General features: G+C 31.9%; 1 protein-coding gene across 3 annotated transcripts in view; it reads right to left on the bottom strand.

Annotated features, from left to right (window-relative positions):
- Chm (CHM Rab escort protein) overlaps window positions 1-18783 on the bottom strand; it is a 171824-nt gene that overhangs the window by 10944 nt on the left and 142097 nt on the right. For all 3 annotated transcript variants that reach the window (XM_046425353.1, XM_046425352.1, XM_058572928.1), the window contains one exon: window positions 2917-3015. In XM_046425353.1, coding sequence (XP_046281309.1) covers window positions 2917-3015 — 99 coding nt within the window. The remainder of the gene's footprint in view (window positions 1-2916; window positions 3016-18783) is intronic.

The following is an 18783-nucleotide window of genomic DNA, read 5'->3' on the forward strand; positions in this document are numbered from 1 at the left end:
TGGTGCAGTGATGACACTACATTTTAGACATTTCAAAATACACTACTGAATGAAAGTCTTGCTTTAATGTGTATTGAAAATATCAATTTTCCTGGTAAAAGAAGAAAACTCTCAGAATAGTTTTACCAGTGAGACTGGTAAGTATATATTGTTCACTTTCTAATTCTCTTTCAGTGCTTTGAATGATATTCTATAGTCTGGAAGAATTAATGTACAATGAATGGTGAACAATCATCCCATTTTCTCACCTGCAGAATCAGGTTAATTAAGCAAAAAGCATTTGGTATACTTTTTGGGACTAAGAATTAGAGAAGGGTGAGTGCATGCAGAACTATGCAACAGCATACCCCATTATTTCGTACAAATATAATTAACCAATAAAAATATGGAAAAAGAAAATAAAAAGCAGAGAAGGGTTTCAAGATTCCTGATGTTATTACAGAAGGTTAGTAAATAGGGCTCTTGAAAGTATTTTGAGCCAGAGTTTATCTCAAGGGCCTTGGCTGACAGGTATAAAGTGAAAGGGCAAGAAAGAGAGGAAATACCTACAGAACTCTACTGGAATTTTTCAGAAACATTGCCAAAGAAGTACTGTATTTGAAAAGAGAATATTATGTTTTCCAAGAAATGAGCTTCCCTGCAAGGTGACCAAACTGACTTTCATAAAGGATTACAATGCACAGCACCATACAGAATGTAGAACTCAGAGAAAAATAAAATGAAATAAGTCCAAATAATGTTATTCCTTTCGTCTATATTTTAACAAAATATTTACAATACTCTAAAGCATAAGGTTTCACATGATTGTCAAATAATCAAAACATAATAAAAGCTATCAATCTGTGAAAATATGGGATTTTGCTACAGGGAAGAATGTGCTTTAATGCATTAAAAGTTCATATTGCTCATAAAGTTCATTCTTCCTCATTTAGGCAGGAAAATGAATTGAGTTCTCTTCTGCAGGTGACTTTGCCTCTTTGACCTGCCATGGCCCAGTGCTCACTTTATCTGGTGATTCATTTTCAATAACTCCAACAGTATTTGTTCTGACATTTTAATTAAAATATGACCACTACCTCATCCTGATGATAAAAAGGCCTATGTGTCAGTGAAAACTAGCTTTTCAGTGCCTCGGTGCACCTGAGGACCTCTCTGAGCACATAGTTCTTACTAAAGAATTTCACTCAGCTTCTAAACAATACATCATTTCAAAATGGGATCACTTTAACCATTAAGATTAATGTTCAAAAATCTAAAATGGCCAGAGGATGCTATGTAAAGAACAAATAATGTTCCCCAGCTTGATTTTTTTAAACAAAAAATTAAATGCATTTAAGAAGAGAAATGATACAAGATTCAAATTTACTGTTCTATTTGACACTATCATAGAATGAAAGTATAACAGAAACATGAAAAATTTTAGAAATGACAAAGAAAGGGTTTTTGTAAGTAAGGGGCAGATGTAGTTAGAATCAAAAGATAAATTTTAACTCCATATTATGTTTAGGAATATTACCATGTATCATAACTCTAAAATCAAACTTTTAACAATGAACCAAATATTTATATGATATTTTCAGATGAAGAAAATAAGACATAAATTAAATTCTAAAGTTTTTAGATTGGAGTACATTATTCAAGAAGCACACAAAGAATTTAATTATATTAATACAAGTTCCTGAAAACGGAACAATTTGTTTTCTTATGTAAATATAAACATTCCTTGCTGAATAAACAGGGAGCTGAATAAAAGTTAAGATTCCATGTCTGCATTAAGAAAAGCAACATACACAGGAGATAAGCTAAAACAAAAAAGAACATATGAGTAAAAAATGGTTGTGTGTACAAATGTAACATTCAAAGAAAATGATATATGAATTAATTAAAGAAAGTGAGCAAGACTCAGGTGGGAATACAAACACTAAAATGAAAATCGCCTTTCTTTCATATAAATGAAGAACATTCATCAGGCTACTTTTTGATCACTTACACACAAAATATGCAACATTTCCTCCATTCACACTACAAGAGTTACTCTATTATGGGGAGAAAAAAGTTTTAAAAATCATGGTGGAAAAACATTTTTTCACAATAAATAAGAAGTATGGGGGCTGGGGTTGTGGCTCAGCAGTAAAGTGCTCGTCTAGCACGTGCGAGTCCCTGGGTTCGATCCTCAGCACCACATAAAAATAAAGATATTGTATCCAACTATAACTCAAAAAAATTTTAAAAATTTAGAAAAAAAGAAGTATGTACACATTTGAGGACTAACCATTCATCACATCAGTAGCATACTACGCAGTAAAAGAAAATTATTAATTAGGATGGAGGTCTATGTTTGCCAATTAATATTTGAATCTTCTGTCAGTTGAATCAACATCAAAGAAGGTAACTTTACCTGATAAAGGAATACATGCTCTTTAAAAAAAACTAATATAAAGAAAATTATAAAAACAATTGCCCATAATTCTACCAAAATTACTTGAGAAATTTCCTGATAGTCTTTTTCATGCATGTGAGAATGTATGCATGTAAAGTATACACTGGCATTTAATTATATATATTTTTGTGTATGTTTGTAATGTACATTTTTCCATTAACATTAGAGACTATTTCCCCATGTTTAAGAAGACAATGTATTCAAATCTCTTAGTAAAACATGTGAGAGTTGTTGCTGAATACATCATATTTCAGTTCAGGTTGTAAAAGCCTTCATGAGAGGAGCTGGGATTGTGGCTCAGCGGTAGAGTACGAAGCCCTGGTTTCAACCCTCAGCATCACATAAAATAAATAAATAAAATAAAGGTATTGTGTCAACTACAACTAAAAAATATTTATTAAAAAAAGGCTTCATGAGATATCTAAGAGGATTATTATAGTTACTTTACCTTTCTATCATGAATCATGGTTTCTTACCTATCCCTGTTTCTGTATATGGAGTAAACAATTTCTCCACAACTGCTTCTAAATCTTCTCTTGCTGTTTTAGAAGATGTACAAGTCAAATGAACCAAATCTGTAAAGAAAAATAATATTTTGACTTACTGTTTATCATACTCCATTGCATTCATATTCAAGGCCACATGCTGGTATCATGGGCAACAGGGAGCTGAATAAAAGTTAAGGTTCCTACCTGCAATAAGTTGATAATCTAGTGATAAGGAGACATAAAATGCATATTATGCTACATATATTAATAAAATATGTATTAAGTAATAGATTGAAAAATTACACTAAGATTTAAGGAGAAGTAGAAGTTGAGGTTAATTTTGTAAACAGTAGAAAAGTTTAGGAAATAACATTCACAGAAAAGTGCCTAAATTATCCTTATAAAATTCATAAAAACGATGGATAAAGAAACAAAATAATTGGAACAAAAAGACCAAAAATAAAATATTAATTTATCTAAGAAAACACACTTTCTATCCTTAAGACAAAAGAATCCATTTATACAGAGTTTACTGATAATTAAAAACAAATCATATATTTATTATAGTGTTTTCAAAAAATTTTAGGGAGAACATTATTGGCTTACTTTGCATCATACACACACGTACAAACATATACTTGTCATACACACATATACTTTCATACACATATGAAATGGCATAGATGAAAACAGCACATATATTTTTAGGAATCCCAAATCACTTTTCTTTTGCATTTATAAATTCATGGAACCTGGACCTTGAACCTGGACCCGATCAGGTTAGAGAATATCATACAAAAAAAGACCCTTCATAGAAACAAAAAAACTGTAGCTAAATTCAGTTAGAATATCTAAAGGTATATGCACAAAGTTGGATAAGATTTCTATATACTGGAAGAAAGGACTGATTAAAGAGATCTCTAAATGAGATCTCTTTTGGAAAGGGCTTGCTTGGGGTAGGATAAAATAATGGCAGAAAGAATATATTCTAGAAGACAGAATGCTAAGAAATTCCTATTCCACCAATAGAAAGGTATACCCACCTTTTCTCCAAGAGTATAGGAAATTTTTATTCCTGGTAAAGATGGTTCAAGACTTACTGTTTATCATACTCCATGATAATTTTATCATGGAAGCCAATATCAGAATAGGAGTCTTATTATCAAAATTCATTTCATATTTAACTTATCTATAATATCTAATAATAAACAGAGGGATTTTTAATAACTATATGAGCTAAAATTGAATTTTGTAGTCCCCCTTCCACCCAGCTCATCAAGCAATGTGATATTCATGGATAGTTGCTGAATTATGTATGGTTTAATAAAACATTTACCTTAATTAAGGATTATTTTTACATGAATTTAACAATGATTCACATAGATTCTGGGATTTTTAAAAAAAAATTTTAGTTGTCAATGGACCTTTATTTTATTTATTGATACATGGTGCTGAGAATCAAACCCATTGCCTCACACATGCTAGGCAAGTGCTCTGCCACTGAACCATAACCCCCACCCAAGTTCTGGACTATTTTAAGACGTAAATTATTTCAAAAGTAAAATAAACTTCACAACAATATTCTTATCAATTTAATTTTTTGAATCCTGTTTCATGTTGGTGGGTAGGGGGTTTAAATTTCATAGATAATCATGAAATTAACAGGGTATGCAATTATAAAGGTCAGAAATTCCTGATAATATATGTGAGAATGACTATTCTGTCCCTCTCATCACACAGTCTCACAATGCTCATGTCAAAGTTCTCAATTTTCCAGTTCTTTCATATTTAATTAATATTAACTAGGGAAAAAGCAGATGTAGATGAATGCAAACAAGATAATATATTTTGAAAAGTAACTTAGTGGCTAAATTATTGGCTCCATTAAACAAGATATGTATTTTAAATAATGTTAAGTATATTCTTGTTTCCCAACAATGTAACAGCTCGGTTCAAGTAATGCTTGCAAAAATTTCTAGTATTCAAGTCAGAATAACATCTTGTACTTAATTAATTTCATAGCAATTCTTAAAAAGACAAAGACATTCATAACCTGAACTTTGTCTGTACTTTGACTCCATTTAGATGCTACATTATCAGTTGATCTATAACATTTAAGGCATAAACAACTATATTTTCCTCAATACACTAATTTTTCCATTACCTGTCACATACTTTTACAGGTTGCTCTGAACCCATTTTCGTTATTTTCAAATCACAGATTGTGGACTGTGTTATCTTTAGAATTATTTTGAAAATTGGACTATTAATCTTTGTAAATCCTTTTCAGCAGCAAGCTGTAAGGACCAATTTTCTTGTTCTGCCAAATAGAACTTTTATTTATAGTGGGTGTTCAGTAAGTGTTTGGTGCTAATGATAATTTGGATCCTTGTTATGGAAAAGCATTACATACTCACATGCTTGAACAGACGTGCATGCACACATAAATCATCTATACATACACATGCGTGAGGAAGATCTGACTACTTTCTTACAAGAAATGTAGAATATTATCTACCAGGATAGACACAAGGAAATTACCAAGAGATCAATCTCAAATCAAATATGCCTGAGAAATGTTCATAGATAAATAAGATATACCTGTAAAATGCTCAAAAGAATTTGAAGAATTGACCATATCGCTAACAGACATGTGTAACTATTCTACACTATTTAAGCATGTTATAAGTGGGATTTCATTTCACTTGTGCATCAGCATTTATCATAGTTCTATAGGTGAGAAAACAGATGGACAACGGAGTGCAGGCGATTTCCCAATGTCATGAAATTAATAAAAGAACGAGCTGGGACTAAGAGCTGGAATTCAAGCCCAGGTGGTCAGTCTGCAGAGTGCCTGTCCTTGGACACTAAAAGACATTTGTGATTGTCATAATGGCCTACAGAAGGCAGAGCCAGTCATTTAAGTCAGCAGTCTTCAAACTGGCATGTGCACAAGAATACACAAGGACTTTTGGCAAGGTATAATAACTACAAGGGAATCATTTTCCAGATGTTGAACTTCACCTCTTTCCACTTCATTAAGAAATAATACATCAACAAATTTTACTTTTGGTGTTGAATATTTATAAAAATGTAATACATTAGGACATTATTTTTGCAAATAATAATTATATGATCCAAAATTTTTAATATTTAAAAACTTACTACACCAAAAAGTTTCTAAAACTCCTTTTATTTTTTTTAAATTGATTATTGTGGATATCAAATAACCTTGCTACTCAGATTCCATGAATACATTTAAAAGAACATTATTACAGTTTTACTACTACAAATAGATATTTATAATGTTAGAATTTATTTATAAATTTATACTCTGCAATTATACTCTGCAGTTATTTGAGCCTTCTGAAGAAAAATTGTATATGTGAACTTAAAAGTATTCAAAGGGTACATGAGCAAAAAGTCTGAACACCTTGGGCCCATGGTAAATTCAAAACTAAACCTGGATGTCAGTAGAGGGGGCAGAGAGAGAAGAGGGGAGGGGAGGGGAGGGGGGATAGTAGAGGATAGGAAAGGCAGCAGAATACAACAGACACTAGTATGGCAATATGTAAATCAATGGATGTGTAACTGATGTGATTCTGCAATCTGTATATGGGGTAAAACATGGGAGCTCATAACCCACTTGAATCAAATTGTGAAATATGATATATCAAGAACTATGTAAGGTTTTGAACAGCCAACAATAAAAAATTAAAAAAAAATTTATAAGGAAAAAAAAAAAAAAACTAAACCTGGAGAATATATTGTCATGTTTTGAATAACATTAACTCTCTATGTGAAATACTTCTTTACATCCTGTGTCATCTCCACAGACTTAATTTGCTCAAAGGCAAACAACAAGCACAAATTAGATCAGATGGGCAAACACATTCCTAAAAGTGTTACATTTCATTAACACCAACTGACAATTATTACTAAGACTGTGGCATATGCAGCAGAAGAGGAAACATTTCCCACAGGTGTCATGCGATCTTATAACTGACACAAAAATTAAATCTTAACTCTACCTTTTATAAACCATGCTCCTTTTACTTTGTTTAGAAAGCACTTAAAGGCATACTGGGCTAAAGAAATATAACACAATATATTCTCTATCAAAATTCCTATACTGGTAATACACTTAGATTTTGTATAGGCATTTAAGAAACATTAGTTCAAAATAAGCTTATTTCCTAAATGTAAGAGTAATCCTTGAAAAACTTTGATGAATGGAATGTCAGTTACAATCAGCATCATAAGAAAAAAAAAGAGGATCTGAAAGGGAGAAGTCAGAAATCACTTGACACAAAGCTAGAAATAATAACATATTTTCAGATCTCCAAAACCTGGTTTGGAATACTGATCTATACCACAGGTTATTGTTTTGAAACATATGATAAATGAGATGTCTACTCAGAATTAGAAAAATGTGCATATTTTTAAAAATTTGTTCTTTTTAGGTATACATGACAGTAGAGTGTATTTTGACATATTATACATACATGGAGCATAACTTATTCTAAATAGGATCCTGTTCTTGCAGTTGGACATGATGTGGAGTTTCACTGGTCATGTATTCAAATATGAACATAGAAAAGTTATATCCTCTTCATTCTACTATCTTTTCTATTCACATCCCCTCCCTTTCCTACATTCCCTTTTGTTTAATCCAATTATATGAGCATATTTAAAAGTAACAAGCCTAATGTACAGTAGAAAAGCTACATAGTATAGGATGAATATGTGGGTCTGGTTTTACTTCTGCTCTCCAGAAACACTTGGTTAAGTGAGTTTCTCTCTCTGACCTCAGTGTCTTCATGACTAAACAGAAGGTACAAAATTAGTTATCAAAAGGCCTCTAATAGTCTAAAATTTTATGAAGCCAACTTCTTATTATAACCATGATTTTTTCAGTGATGACAGATTTTAAACCAAAAACTAATGGTGTTAACAAATGGCTATAAAACCTAAGTAAATGATCACTGAGAAAGAAAAGAATTCCATTCTTCAAGCTTCTGAGGTAATCACAAACAGCAGTCATTCACTCTATACAATAGGCAAAATTGTTCCAAATGCTTTGAAAGAATCTTGATGTAAAGGTAGTTAACAATTGTGTTTTGTTGTACAACCTAACTAGAAAACATAATTTATGTATATTTGTATGGCTCATAAGTTATCTTTTATATATGCATAAAGGTGAAATATAAGTCATGTCATAAAGTACAAGCAAGAGTCAATAAGATAAAAAAGGTTAGAAAGCCCATTTTCCTTAAGGTACCAACTGAGGAACTAAATGGTATATGACACACAATTTGTTTTTCTAACCCAACCATGGAAAAAAATTACGGAGTTAAACTGTACTTTAATAGCAGAATTTAAGGAAAAAAATCTCTAGAATACCAACTTAAGATCATGAGGAAAAATCAGACAACTTATAGAAAAAAAGGCACAGTAAATTGCTTTAAATCATTATCGAAACTCAATTTTATAGTAGTAAAAGCAGAAAAGAGTATGTATATCAGTTCCAAAAAGGATTCTATAATATTCATTATTTTATATACATAATATTCATATTATATATTAAAATATATAATCATATCATAAATAACTTCCTCTCATATCAGATTGAAATTGATTAAAACAGCTGTTACTTACTGATTAGTATGTACTTAAATATTCCAAAGTGTCTAGAATATGAAGTATAAAGTACATGAACTTGAATGTCAAGTACAAGGGCTACAGAGATGTTTTGTTTATGCGCAAATGATTTTAAAGGAAAACAACCTTTAGGCAAACTATCCAAAAGAAAGAAGGGAAAAGAACTCAAATTAACAAACTTTGAGATGAAAAAGGATATATCACCAGAGACACTACTGCAATCCAGAGAATCATCAGAAACTATTTTGAAAATTTGTAATACAATAAGCTATAAAATCTTCAAGATATGGAAGTATTTACCGGGCATGGTGGCACACGCCTGTAATCCCAACAGCTTAGGAGGCTGAGGCAGGAGAATTGCAAGTTCAGAGCCAGCCTCAGCAACTTAGTGAGGCCCTAAGTAACTCAATGAGACCCTGTCTCTAAGAAAAATATATATAAAAAAAGGTCTAGGGATATGGCTCAGTGGTAAAGTGCCCCTGGGTTAAATCCCTGACATCCCCCCCCCCCAAAAAAGGAGAAATTCCTAGAAACATATGACCTCCCTAAATTGAACTAAGATACAGAAAACTTAAACAAAATACTTGTAATACCTGTATTTTGATACACACTATCCAAACTCTCTCTATTTCTCCTCTCCTTCAACCCTTCCCAACCTCTAGCAATCACTATTATAGATTCGGATCAACTTTTTTTTTAGCTTCCACTTATGACACTTATGCAGTGTCTTTCTGTGTCTGACTTATCACACTTAACATAATGTCTTCAAGTTCCATCCATTTTCTGCAAATTATAGGATATTATTATTTTATGGCTGAAAATATTTCCTTATGTATGTGTAGTATATTGTCTTTACCCATTCATCCACTAATGGATGTCTAGGTTGATTTCATGTTTTAGATACTGTGAACAGTACAGCAATAAATGAAGTTGTATAGGTTATATCTTTGATTTACTAATTTCATTTCCTTATATATCTAGAAATAGGATAGTTGAATCATATAGATCTACCGTTTGTTTTTTGAGGAACCTCCATATTGTTCTCCATAATGACTGTACAATATACAGTTCCAATGCTGAATAAGAGTTCCCTTTTTTCCACATGCACAAAAGCATTTGGTACTTCTTGTCTTTTTGATAAAAGCCATTCAAACTGGGATGAGATGGTATGTTACTGTGGCTTTGATTTGCATTTCCTTGATGGCTAATTATGTTGAAAATTTTTCATAAATTTTTTGGGAACTAAGAGGGTAGCTCAGTGGTAAAGTGTTAGCATAGCATTCTTGAGGCTCTGGGTTTAATCTCAAGCATTACAAACAAAAACAAAAGCAACCCAGTATCTGAATTTCTTCTTTTGAGAAGTACCTACTCATATCAATTGCCCAGTTTGAAATTGAATTGTTTTTTGTTAGTGGGTTTTTAATTCCTTATATATTCTGGATATTAATTTCTGCTGCAGACATCTGTTACACGAGCTGGATGTCTGCTTTTAGAATGATTTAAAAAAAAAATAATGAAGGGCAATCTTTGGCTCAGCCCACTAATATGTCTCTAGGGGCTTCCATTCATTTGCTACAACACACTCCTATGACTCTTCCAGTTTCTACTCTGCATTTAGTTTTAAAGTAAAAACTAACATTTAATAAGTACTTGTAAGTGCCATGACCTGTTCACATTAATTTGATCCTGATAACAATCCTGAGGTAAATACTATCATAATCCTTATTATATACATAGGGATGCTGAGGAGGATGCTGAAGGATTAAGTAACCTGCATAAGATCAGTCAAGTAGTAAGTAAAAGCTGGAATTTTAAACAGGCCTGTTTACCACTATAAAATAGCATATTAATACATATCTCCTCTGTTAACTGAACTATTTATTTGCCTTGCAAGTTCTTTTCATATACACAATTCCCTATGATATGAGGGTAGGATTTCCTAAGAGTTTTACAAATTCCAAATCAAGCTAAATTTAAAGCGATGCAACATCAGTGAAAAGTTGTTAGAGACTAAACAGTCAAAGTGACTATAAACAATCAAGGTACTTTAATGTCTTAAGTATATTATTGGTCACACACTTAAGACTATGTGGCAGCATTTGCACAGCATGTGATAAAGAATAAAAAGTCTACAAAGTCCCAGTGACTCAAAGGCTGAGGCAGGAGGATTGCAAATTCAAAGCTAGCTTCAGCAACTTATTTAGGGCCTAAGCAAATTATCAAGACCCTATCTCAAAATAAAACACAAAAAGTACTGGGGATGTGACTCAGTGGTTAAGCACCCCTGGGTTCAATCATTGGTACCCCGCTAAAAGTATAGAAAGTATGATTTTAAAAAGAAAAAATTTCAATTGTTGAAAGGCAGGAAACTCCAAGAGAATTACACATTGCATCTTATTGTATGATGCCTAACATATAAGATCCTCTTTCACAAAGACTATGAAATAAATTTTGTGTATTATACTCTATTAAATGTGACACAGTGAATAACAAGTACCACAGTACAGGTGAACCCTGAATTATACAGTAAACTGTCTTAAATTTCTACCCTGTTTTCAATGAGAAGACAAAAAAGATGCTGATTTAAGAATGTGCTAATTTGAGAAACATGTAATGAACAGAGACAAAGACAAACTGAGTGTCAGAATTAGTCAATATCTGAGTTCTTAGTATGTGCTCAGAAAGAATAACATGTAAAACTCTCACTAGCTAAGAGCAGAAGAACTATAACAAAGTTAAATGCTCTCATTTTCTCATATTTATTTAAGTGGGAAAATAACTTTAAAATCAGTAACATTTTAAAAGGAAAATACATCTTTACCTATAGATTGGTATGGTTAAAAAAATGAACTATGCTAAATCAGACATGAATGAAATCCAGTATGATCCAGCAATCCAACTTCTGGATATGTAGCCAAAAGAATTGAAATAACTCCATTGGAAGGGACATCTATAACCCTGTTAATGTGGCACTATTCACAATAGCCAAAACATGAAAGCAATGTGTCTATCAATGGATGAATGGATAAAGAAAATATGGTTGAGTTTGGGGCATAGTTCATTGAGAGAGAACAATTACTTAGGATGCTTGGGGTCCTGGGATCATTTCCCAAAACTACAAAAACAACAACAAAGATAGATGGTTTAGGTGAAAATATGGTATACAGACACAGATACATACACATACACACACACACACACACACACACACACACACACACAAATATAAAAATAGCCTTAAAAAGAAGGACATTTTGTCATCCAAAACAGAATGGATGGAATTTGAACATAATAGGCTAAATGAAATGGTCCAGGTACAAAAAGACCAATACTGAATAATCTGATTATATGTGGAATATAAAACATTTAACCTGGGCTACGATTGTAGCTCAGTGGTAGAGCACTGGCCTAGCATGTGTGAGGCACTGAGTTTGATCCTCAGCACCACATATAAATAAGTAAATAAAATAAAGGTATACATTTTAAAAATTAGAAAATAATAATCTTATAGGAACAGTAGAAAATCCATTACTAGAGGCAGAAGGTAAGGCTGGGAAGGTAGAGAGATCAAGAAAAAGGATTTATTGATCAAAAAGTAAAACATCTCAGACAGGAGGAGATACTTTTTTAAATAATATTTTGTAGTTGTAGATGGACAGTATGCCTTTATTTTATTTGTTTATTTTTAGGCAGTGCTAAGGATCGAACTCAGCACCCAACACCTGCTGGGCAAGTGCTCTGCCACTGAGTTACAGCCCCAGTCCAAGGAATACATTTTAATATCCCTACAGGGTGGCCACAGTTAATGATAACATATATTCCTAAAAGAATAGATTTTTAATGTTCTTACTTCAAAAAAAAAAAAAAAAGATAAGGTGATGGAAATGCTAATTAAATTCACTTGATTGAATTTTTCTACAATGTATACTTAGGTCAGAACATCACATTGTTCCCCTTAAGTAAAAATGGGTATTATTTGCCAATTTAAAAAATGATAACATTAAGATTACCAAAAAATGTACAAAAAGACATAATACATTTTTACACAAGGATTCCAATCTGTTCTTTAAATACCTTTGTAAAAAGTACATCTTACACAAACAAGCTAATATGGCCATGAATAATCTTTAAAATACATTTCTTTTTTAAATAACTGAACTTTAAATAACTAAAGCTCACATTATTTACTTTCTGTAAATTTCATTTTATTACTTGTATGGAATGGGAAAAGTCACACAGTCTCACTGGTATATATACTGATTATGTTTGATTTTTCAGGTACACTTGCATTATTTACAGTGGTTGCCAACATTTGTCAAGTGATTCTTCCAACAGGAAGAATGATGAGCTTAGCTCATGATTTCATCATTACAGCCTCAATTTTTAGGACAAGTGAACTTGGTTCCACTTAGCTAAACAAACTGATTATATCCCTATCACTTGTACAATGGGACCAAAGTCTAAATATATTTGTCTACTACTCTTAAGTAATTATTCACAGACAAAATAAACCACAACAAAACCCATTTAGTTAATAATCTAAAAACATAAAACTTGTACAACATTTAGAATATATTCTTCCCCAAGTACTATTTTACTTTTTGATTTTTAATAACCATGAGGAAATAGATGATCATTCACAGTTCAACATCATAATTAATATAAATATGAGCAATTCATAAGGTGGGATCCAAAAGGTGGGATCTTATGCCACAAATATTCATATTCAGAATTTTCAACTTTTGGTGATCTTGAAGGTAATGAAAATGTGTTTCTAAATTACTGTAAAGTAACAATTATGTAAATTTTAAAACATGCTCTATTAAGTTCAGAATGTACTTTATTCATAAAGGCTTGGGAGAAAAGACAAAACTCTTAAAAGTAATTTACATGTAGTATGAAAAAAGAATATTACATTCTAAAGTAACTAATTTGTCTGTAATCAGGAAGTTTCAAAAGAGGAAAATAAATGATCTGGGAAAAGGTTTAGATATATAAAATAATCACATAGTAGGTATACTCACTTCTTTTTCTTATTTCTGACTCAAAACAAAAAAAAAAAATCAAGAGAAAGGTAAAGGATAGTTTAAAGCCTTCTGTGATATTATCAGCCTAGTTTTGTTTTAAAAGACAGACCAAGAACAGAACAACTTGCAACTAGTTGTGACATCAATGATGCTCAATTAGGGCATGTGAAGGAAAATAAACCATTAAAGACCTTTGATGTCCAAGTTACAAATTGCTTCTGAATGTCTGTGAACAGGCCCAGAGAATAAGAAAAGGAGAATGAAAACAAGCCAAACATTAATTAAGTAATAAAAGCAAATGAATGATAAAAATGTCAGTTTCTATCTCAGTATCTTTCTTAAATCTTGCTATATATCACATCAAACACTCTTATAATAATAACTACTAACTAGTTTAAAATAACACATTATTATAGAATGAATGTATAAAAGATTTTAAAATGATCATGAACTTCTCTTTTCTCTGGAACAAGGAAAATATAACTAATAAATTCAAATTTATGTCCTTCAGTCAATCTTCTGGGTATAAGCTCAGTGAGATTAAGAAAAAATACGAAAAAAGAAAAAAGAAAAAAAAAACAAAGCCAGTCTATTTGTCTATACTCTGGTTGTATATTAATATATTGCTTAAGCTACAGTAAAAATCACAGAAACAATTTAATCATAGAAGAGGCAAGTGAGAAAGTTGTAGCTGAAGAGAGCTTTAGAAAAAAAGTATCTTGACTATTTTGCTTACAATACTGTCATATATTACCAAACAAGTATGCAAGACTGGTGGCTTTCTCCACACATGCAAAATGTGGACCACTGGGGGTTTTCAGTTATTATGGGATCTTTCAAAACAATTTTGGATAATTTCTAATGAAGAATTAATAATTTCTAATAAAGAAATCAAGACACAATAAATTCAAAACTTTTCAAAAGTTAAATACTAAATGAGGCAATTTTGTAGACTCTTTTGCCAATATTCTATCTAGAATAGCCATAGTCTCATTTTTTAAAATAGTTTGTTTGTTTGTTTATTTATTTATTTATTTATATACAATGCTAAGGATCAAACCCAGTATCTCACATATGCTAGACAAGTGCTCTGCCACTGAGCTATACAGCCCCAACACCCTGTAGTCTCATTTAATTTACTATAAAATCAAGCTAGAAATTGATTCCCACAAAATTCGGTATATGAATTTTAAAAATTTTTCTTTTCAATTTCATGACATATAAAGATAGCGTGTTTTAAATTTCTTTGTTTTGCATTTGCTAGTAGATAGGTTTCCCAGAAACTTTAGTCTCTATCATTAAAGTTAGAAAATGTCACTTTAAAAACAAGATGTAAGTTTATAGTGGGAATGATTAAATCAAGCTAATTAACAAATCCACAGACACTTATCACTGTTTCTTTGGTAAAACTTTTGAAATCTACTCGTGTAACATTTTTGAGTAAACATAAGTGAAAATATCACTATATCCTGTAAATAAAACTATTATTTGCCAATTAAAAATAAGCATAGCTGGGCACAGTGGTACACTACTGTAATCCTAGTGGCTCAGGAGGCTGAGGCAGGAGGATTGAGGGTTCAAAACCAGTCTCGGCAAGACCAAGGCTCTAAGCAACTCAGTGAGACCCTGTCTCTAAATAAAATACAAAATAGGGCTGGGGATGTGGCTAAGTGGTCGAGTGCCCCTGAGTTCAATCCCCAGGACAAAAAAAAAAAAAAAAAAAACACATTAAGTAGTGCTAAGGCTATAGGTCAGTGGCAGAGAGCTTGCCTTGCACGTGTGAGGCACTGGGTTTGATCCTTAGCACCACATTAAAAAATAAAATAAAGGCATTCTGTCCATCTGCAACCACAAAATTTAAAAAAAGTAAAACTTCATCCTCATGAACAAACAAACAAACAAAAAAAGCAGCAGCAGCAAGACTTTGCATGTGGTTTATTTTCTTTTATTCAATGGTGCTAAGCAAAACGTACTTGTTTTAGGAATAGAAATTATAAGCCATGTTCCAAATACTAATTTCTGGACTAGAATTGCAAAGATAATGATGCTGTGATTGCTCTGAGAAGCAGTAGAGTAGCAAAAAGTGTGGGCAGTAGAACCTGACTGCCTGCATTCAAATTCTGCTTCTCTCAGCCATTGGAGAAATTATTTACCTTCTCTGTGCCTCAGTTTCCTAATTTGAATAATAGAAAAGAAAATGGGCCTATCTCACACCTGTGAAGAATAAATTGAATTGACCATGTGCATGCACAGTGTAAGTACTTAATGCTTGATACATATCATTATTATTAAAATGGAATAAATGTTAACCTAGAAGAAAGTACAGGCAGGGTTCCATTTGAAAAAGGAACAAGAATCTAACTACATGAATGAGTCAGGGAATGCTTGGAAAGGTGGTAATATTTGAATCAGGATCTGAAAAGATAAAGAATTTAACTGGTTTGCAAGGTCACACTTGGGTAAAAAATCAATATGTGCAAAGGCCCAAAGGCAAGGGAAAGCATGATAATATTAAAATGAATAATATTTTGCTGTAAGTAATATCTGTAATCCAGTATATTAGTAATGCATTCATATTATCCTTCATGTTATAAATAGAAGCTGCCATTTATTATATCCTTACTCTTTGCCACACATTGTAAATTGCTTTATAAACACTGAATTTTTGCAATAGTCCTAATTCATTTATAACCACTGGCACGACATTTAGTGGGAGCTCAAAAAGTGTTTACTGCATGACTATCATCACAGAATGTTAGAATATTTCCTTTATTGTTAGACAAAAAGAATCCTATAATTCTAGGGTTGGCACAAAGTTTATGATTTTTTCTTAAATATTTATTTTTTGGTTGTAGTTGGACACAAGACCTTTATTTCACTTATTTATTTTTATATGGTGCTGAGGATAGAACTCAGGGTCTCCCACATGCAAGGTAAGTGCTCTACAGCTGAGCCACAACCCCAGTTCCACAAAGTTTATGATTTATAACTAAAAAAAAAAGAAAAAAGAAAATTTAAAGGTGGGGAATATCATTATTTTTTAAAATTTCAGCACCACCATAGTGGTGGTCTGTGTGGGCCCTGAATCAAGTAATTATTTGTATCTCAGATAACCACTTACTAAGGTGCGTGAACTTAGACAATCTAATTAAACTCTTTAAGCTTTAGCTTGATAATCTGTAATATGGAACTAATAATACTTATTTCATAGAATTAAGAACAATATAAAATAATGAATGGCGACCAGAAAATTCTATATAATAGCTATTATTATATAATATTTCAATGATACATATCACCCTATGACCTTCAGTAAAGGATCTTGCCAACTCTTTGGTTCAGTTTTATTTGTAGCAGGCCTAAAGATGAACTATATAGTAGTTTAGGCACCAGTTTCCCAGATGAATGACTTTTTTTGTCTCATCACAAATTGCTTTAACAGATGCAGCCAACAAATACATTTCAAACTGGTGATCTCCTATATTTGGATAGGGCAGAGATATTCTTCCACCATTTCTTACCACAAATTGTACTCTGAAGAATTTAATTATTATGGAAGTTCTTTGATCTCTTTATACTGATTCCATGAATAAATATAACTCACATTAGAAAGCCACTAAGATAACTACATAAATGTCAAATTAGAGACCATATTGAAAATTAAACAATTTCCAAAGGATGTTTAAAATATTATAATAATGCCTAGAAAATGTGAAGGTAACAGTAACACTTCATGCTCTATATGACTTTAGAATACAAGAGGTATGTTTTGTCCTTCTCAACCAGTAGCAAGATTTTTCTAAATATTTTCTAATTTCACTGACTGGAAGAAATGTTTGGGGATGGGAGAATATATAGATATATATAAGTAAATAAGTTAAGCAGGAACAGAATATGAGTGACAAATGAGTAAGGAGTCATAAGTAAATAAGTTAAGCAGGAACAGAATATGAGTGACAAATGAGTAAGGGGTCAAGGAAGGGCTGACTAATGTTAAAATTTTTCAAATTTTAGGAAGTATTTAATAAGGTAGGAAAATTTAATAGAAATGAAGAAAAAACAGAAGATGTTTAAATTTAATGACCACTTGAGATATTTATATATTGAAGCAGCCAGGAAATAAGCAAACAAAATGGTGGATTCCATTACACATAATCAACATGAAAATACTAAGGAATTTAGGGTACATCAAATTTTGATCACACAATGACAAATGTTGCTGATGATTCCTTATACTCCTAGCATAAATGTCTGTTTCAAATTTCTATTATAGGAGTTTTATTCAGCCATAAAGAAAAACAAAATTATGTTTTTACAGGAAAATGGATGGAACTTGAGACCATTATGTTAAGTGAAATAAGCAAAACTTAGAAGGTCAAGGGTCATATATTTTCTCTTATATGTGGAAACTAGAGAGGAAAAAGGAAAATAAAGGTAGGGGTGATCACATGAAAAGCAAAGGGAGATGAAGAGAATAGAGGAAACGAAGCAAGGGGTGGGAAGATGGAAAGGAGCAGGAAAGTCATAGGGAAGGATATTGGTCAAATTATATTGTTTTATTTTGTGCATGAACCAATATGTAACATCAAATCCCATATTATGTGCAATTATAATGCTCCAGTTAAATAAGGTGTGGAAAATTCTTATTGTAGAGAAATCAGAAAAATCAAGGGAAACAAAAAGAAAAACCTACAATTTGGTTGCTTGCAACTATTTGGATATGACTACTGCTACTATTATTCTGGTATAATCTCTTTGGAATTCATTTCCTATAAAATGATGTCCAGTAAAAGCACATATTTGTGTGTGTGTGTGTATCTCTCACACACACACACACACATATGTTTACACACATATATAAAAGGCAAACATATTAATCCCTCATGATACTAAATTAGTTAAAAATTTTTGCCCATGAAGGCATTCTTCCAAATGCATTCATTTAGGGCAGCATTACCGTGATAACAAAATCAGCTAAGGTCGACAAAAAAAAGAAAGAAAACTGCAGGCCAATATGTTTGATGAACACAGAAGAAAAATTCTAGCAAACTGAATCCAGTAGTACATTAAAATGATTATCACACACCATGATCAGGCGGGATTGACTCCAGGGACACAAAGATGTTTTACATACACATTAACAATGAAGGGCAAAAACCACCTCAAT

Source organism: Marmota monax, unplaced genomic scaffold, assembly GCF_021218885.2.
Source record: "Marmota monax isolate L192 unplaced genomic scaffold, Marmota_monax_Labrador192_F-V1.1 WCK01_AAM20220418_F8-fsc00176, whole genome shotgun sequence".
NCBI classification, from domain to species: domain Eukaryota; kingdom Metazoa; phylum Chordata; class Mammalia; order Rodentia; family Sciuridae; genus Marmota; species Marmota monax.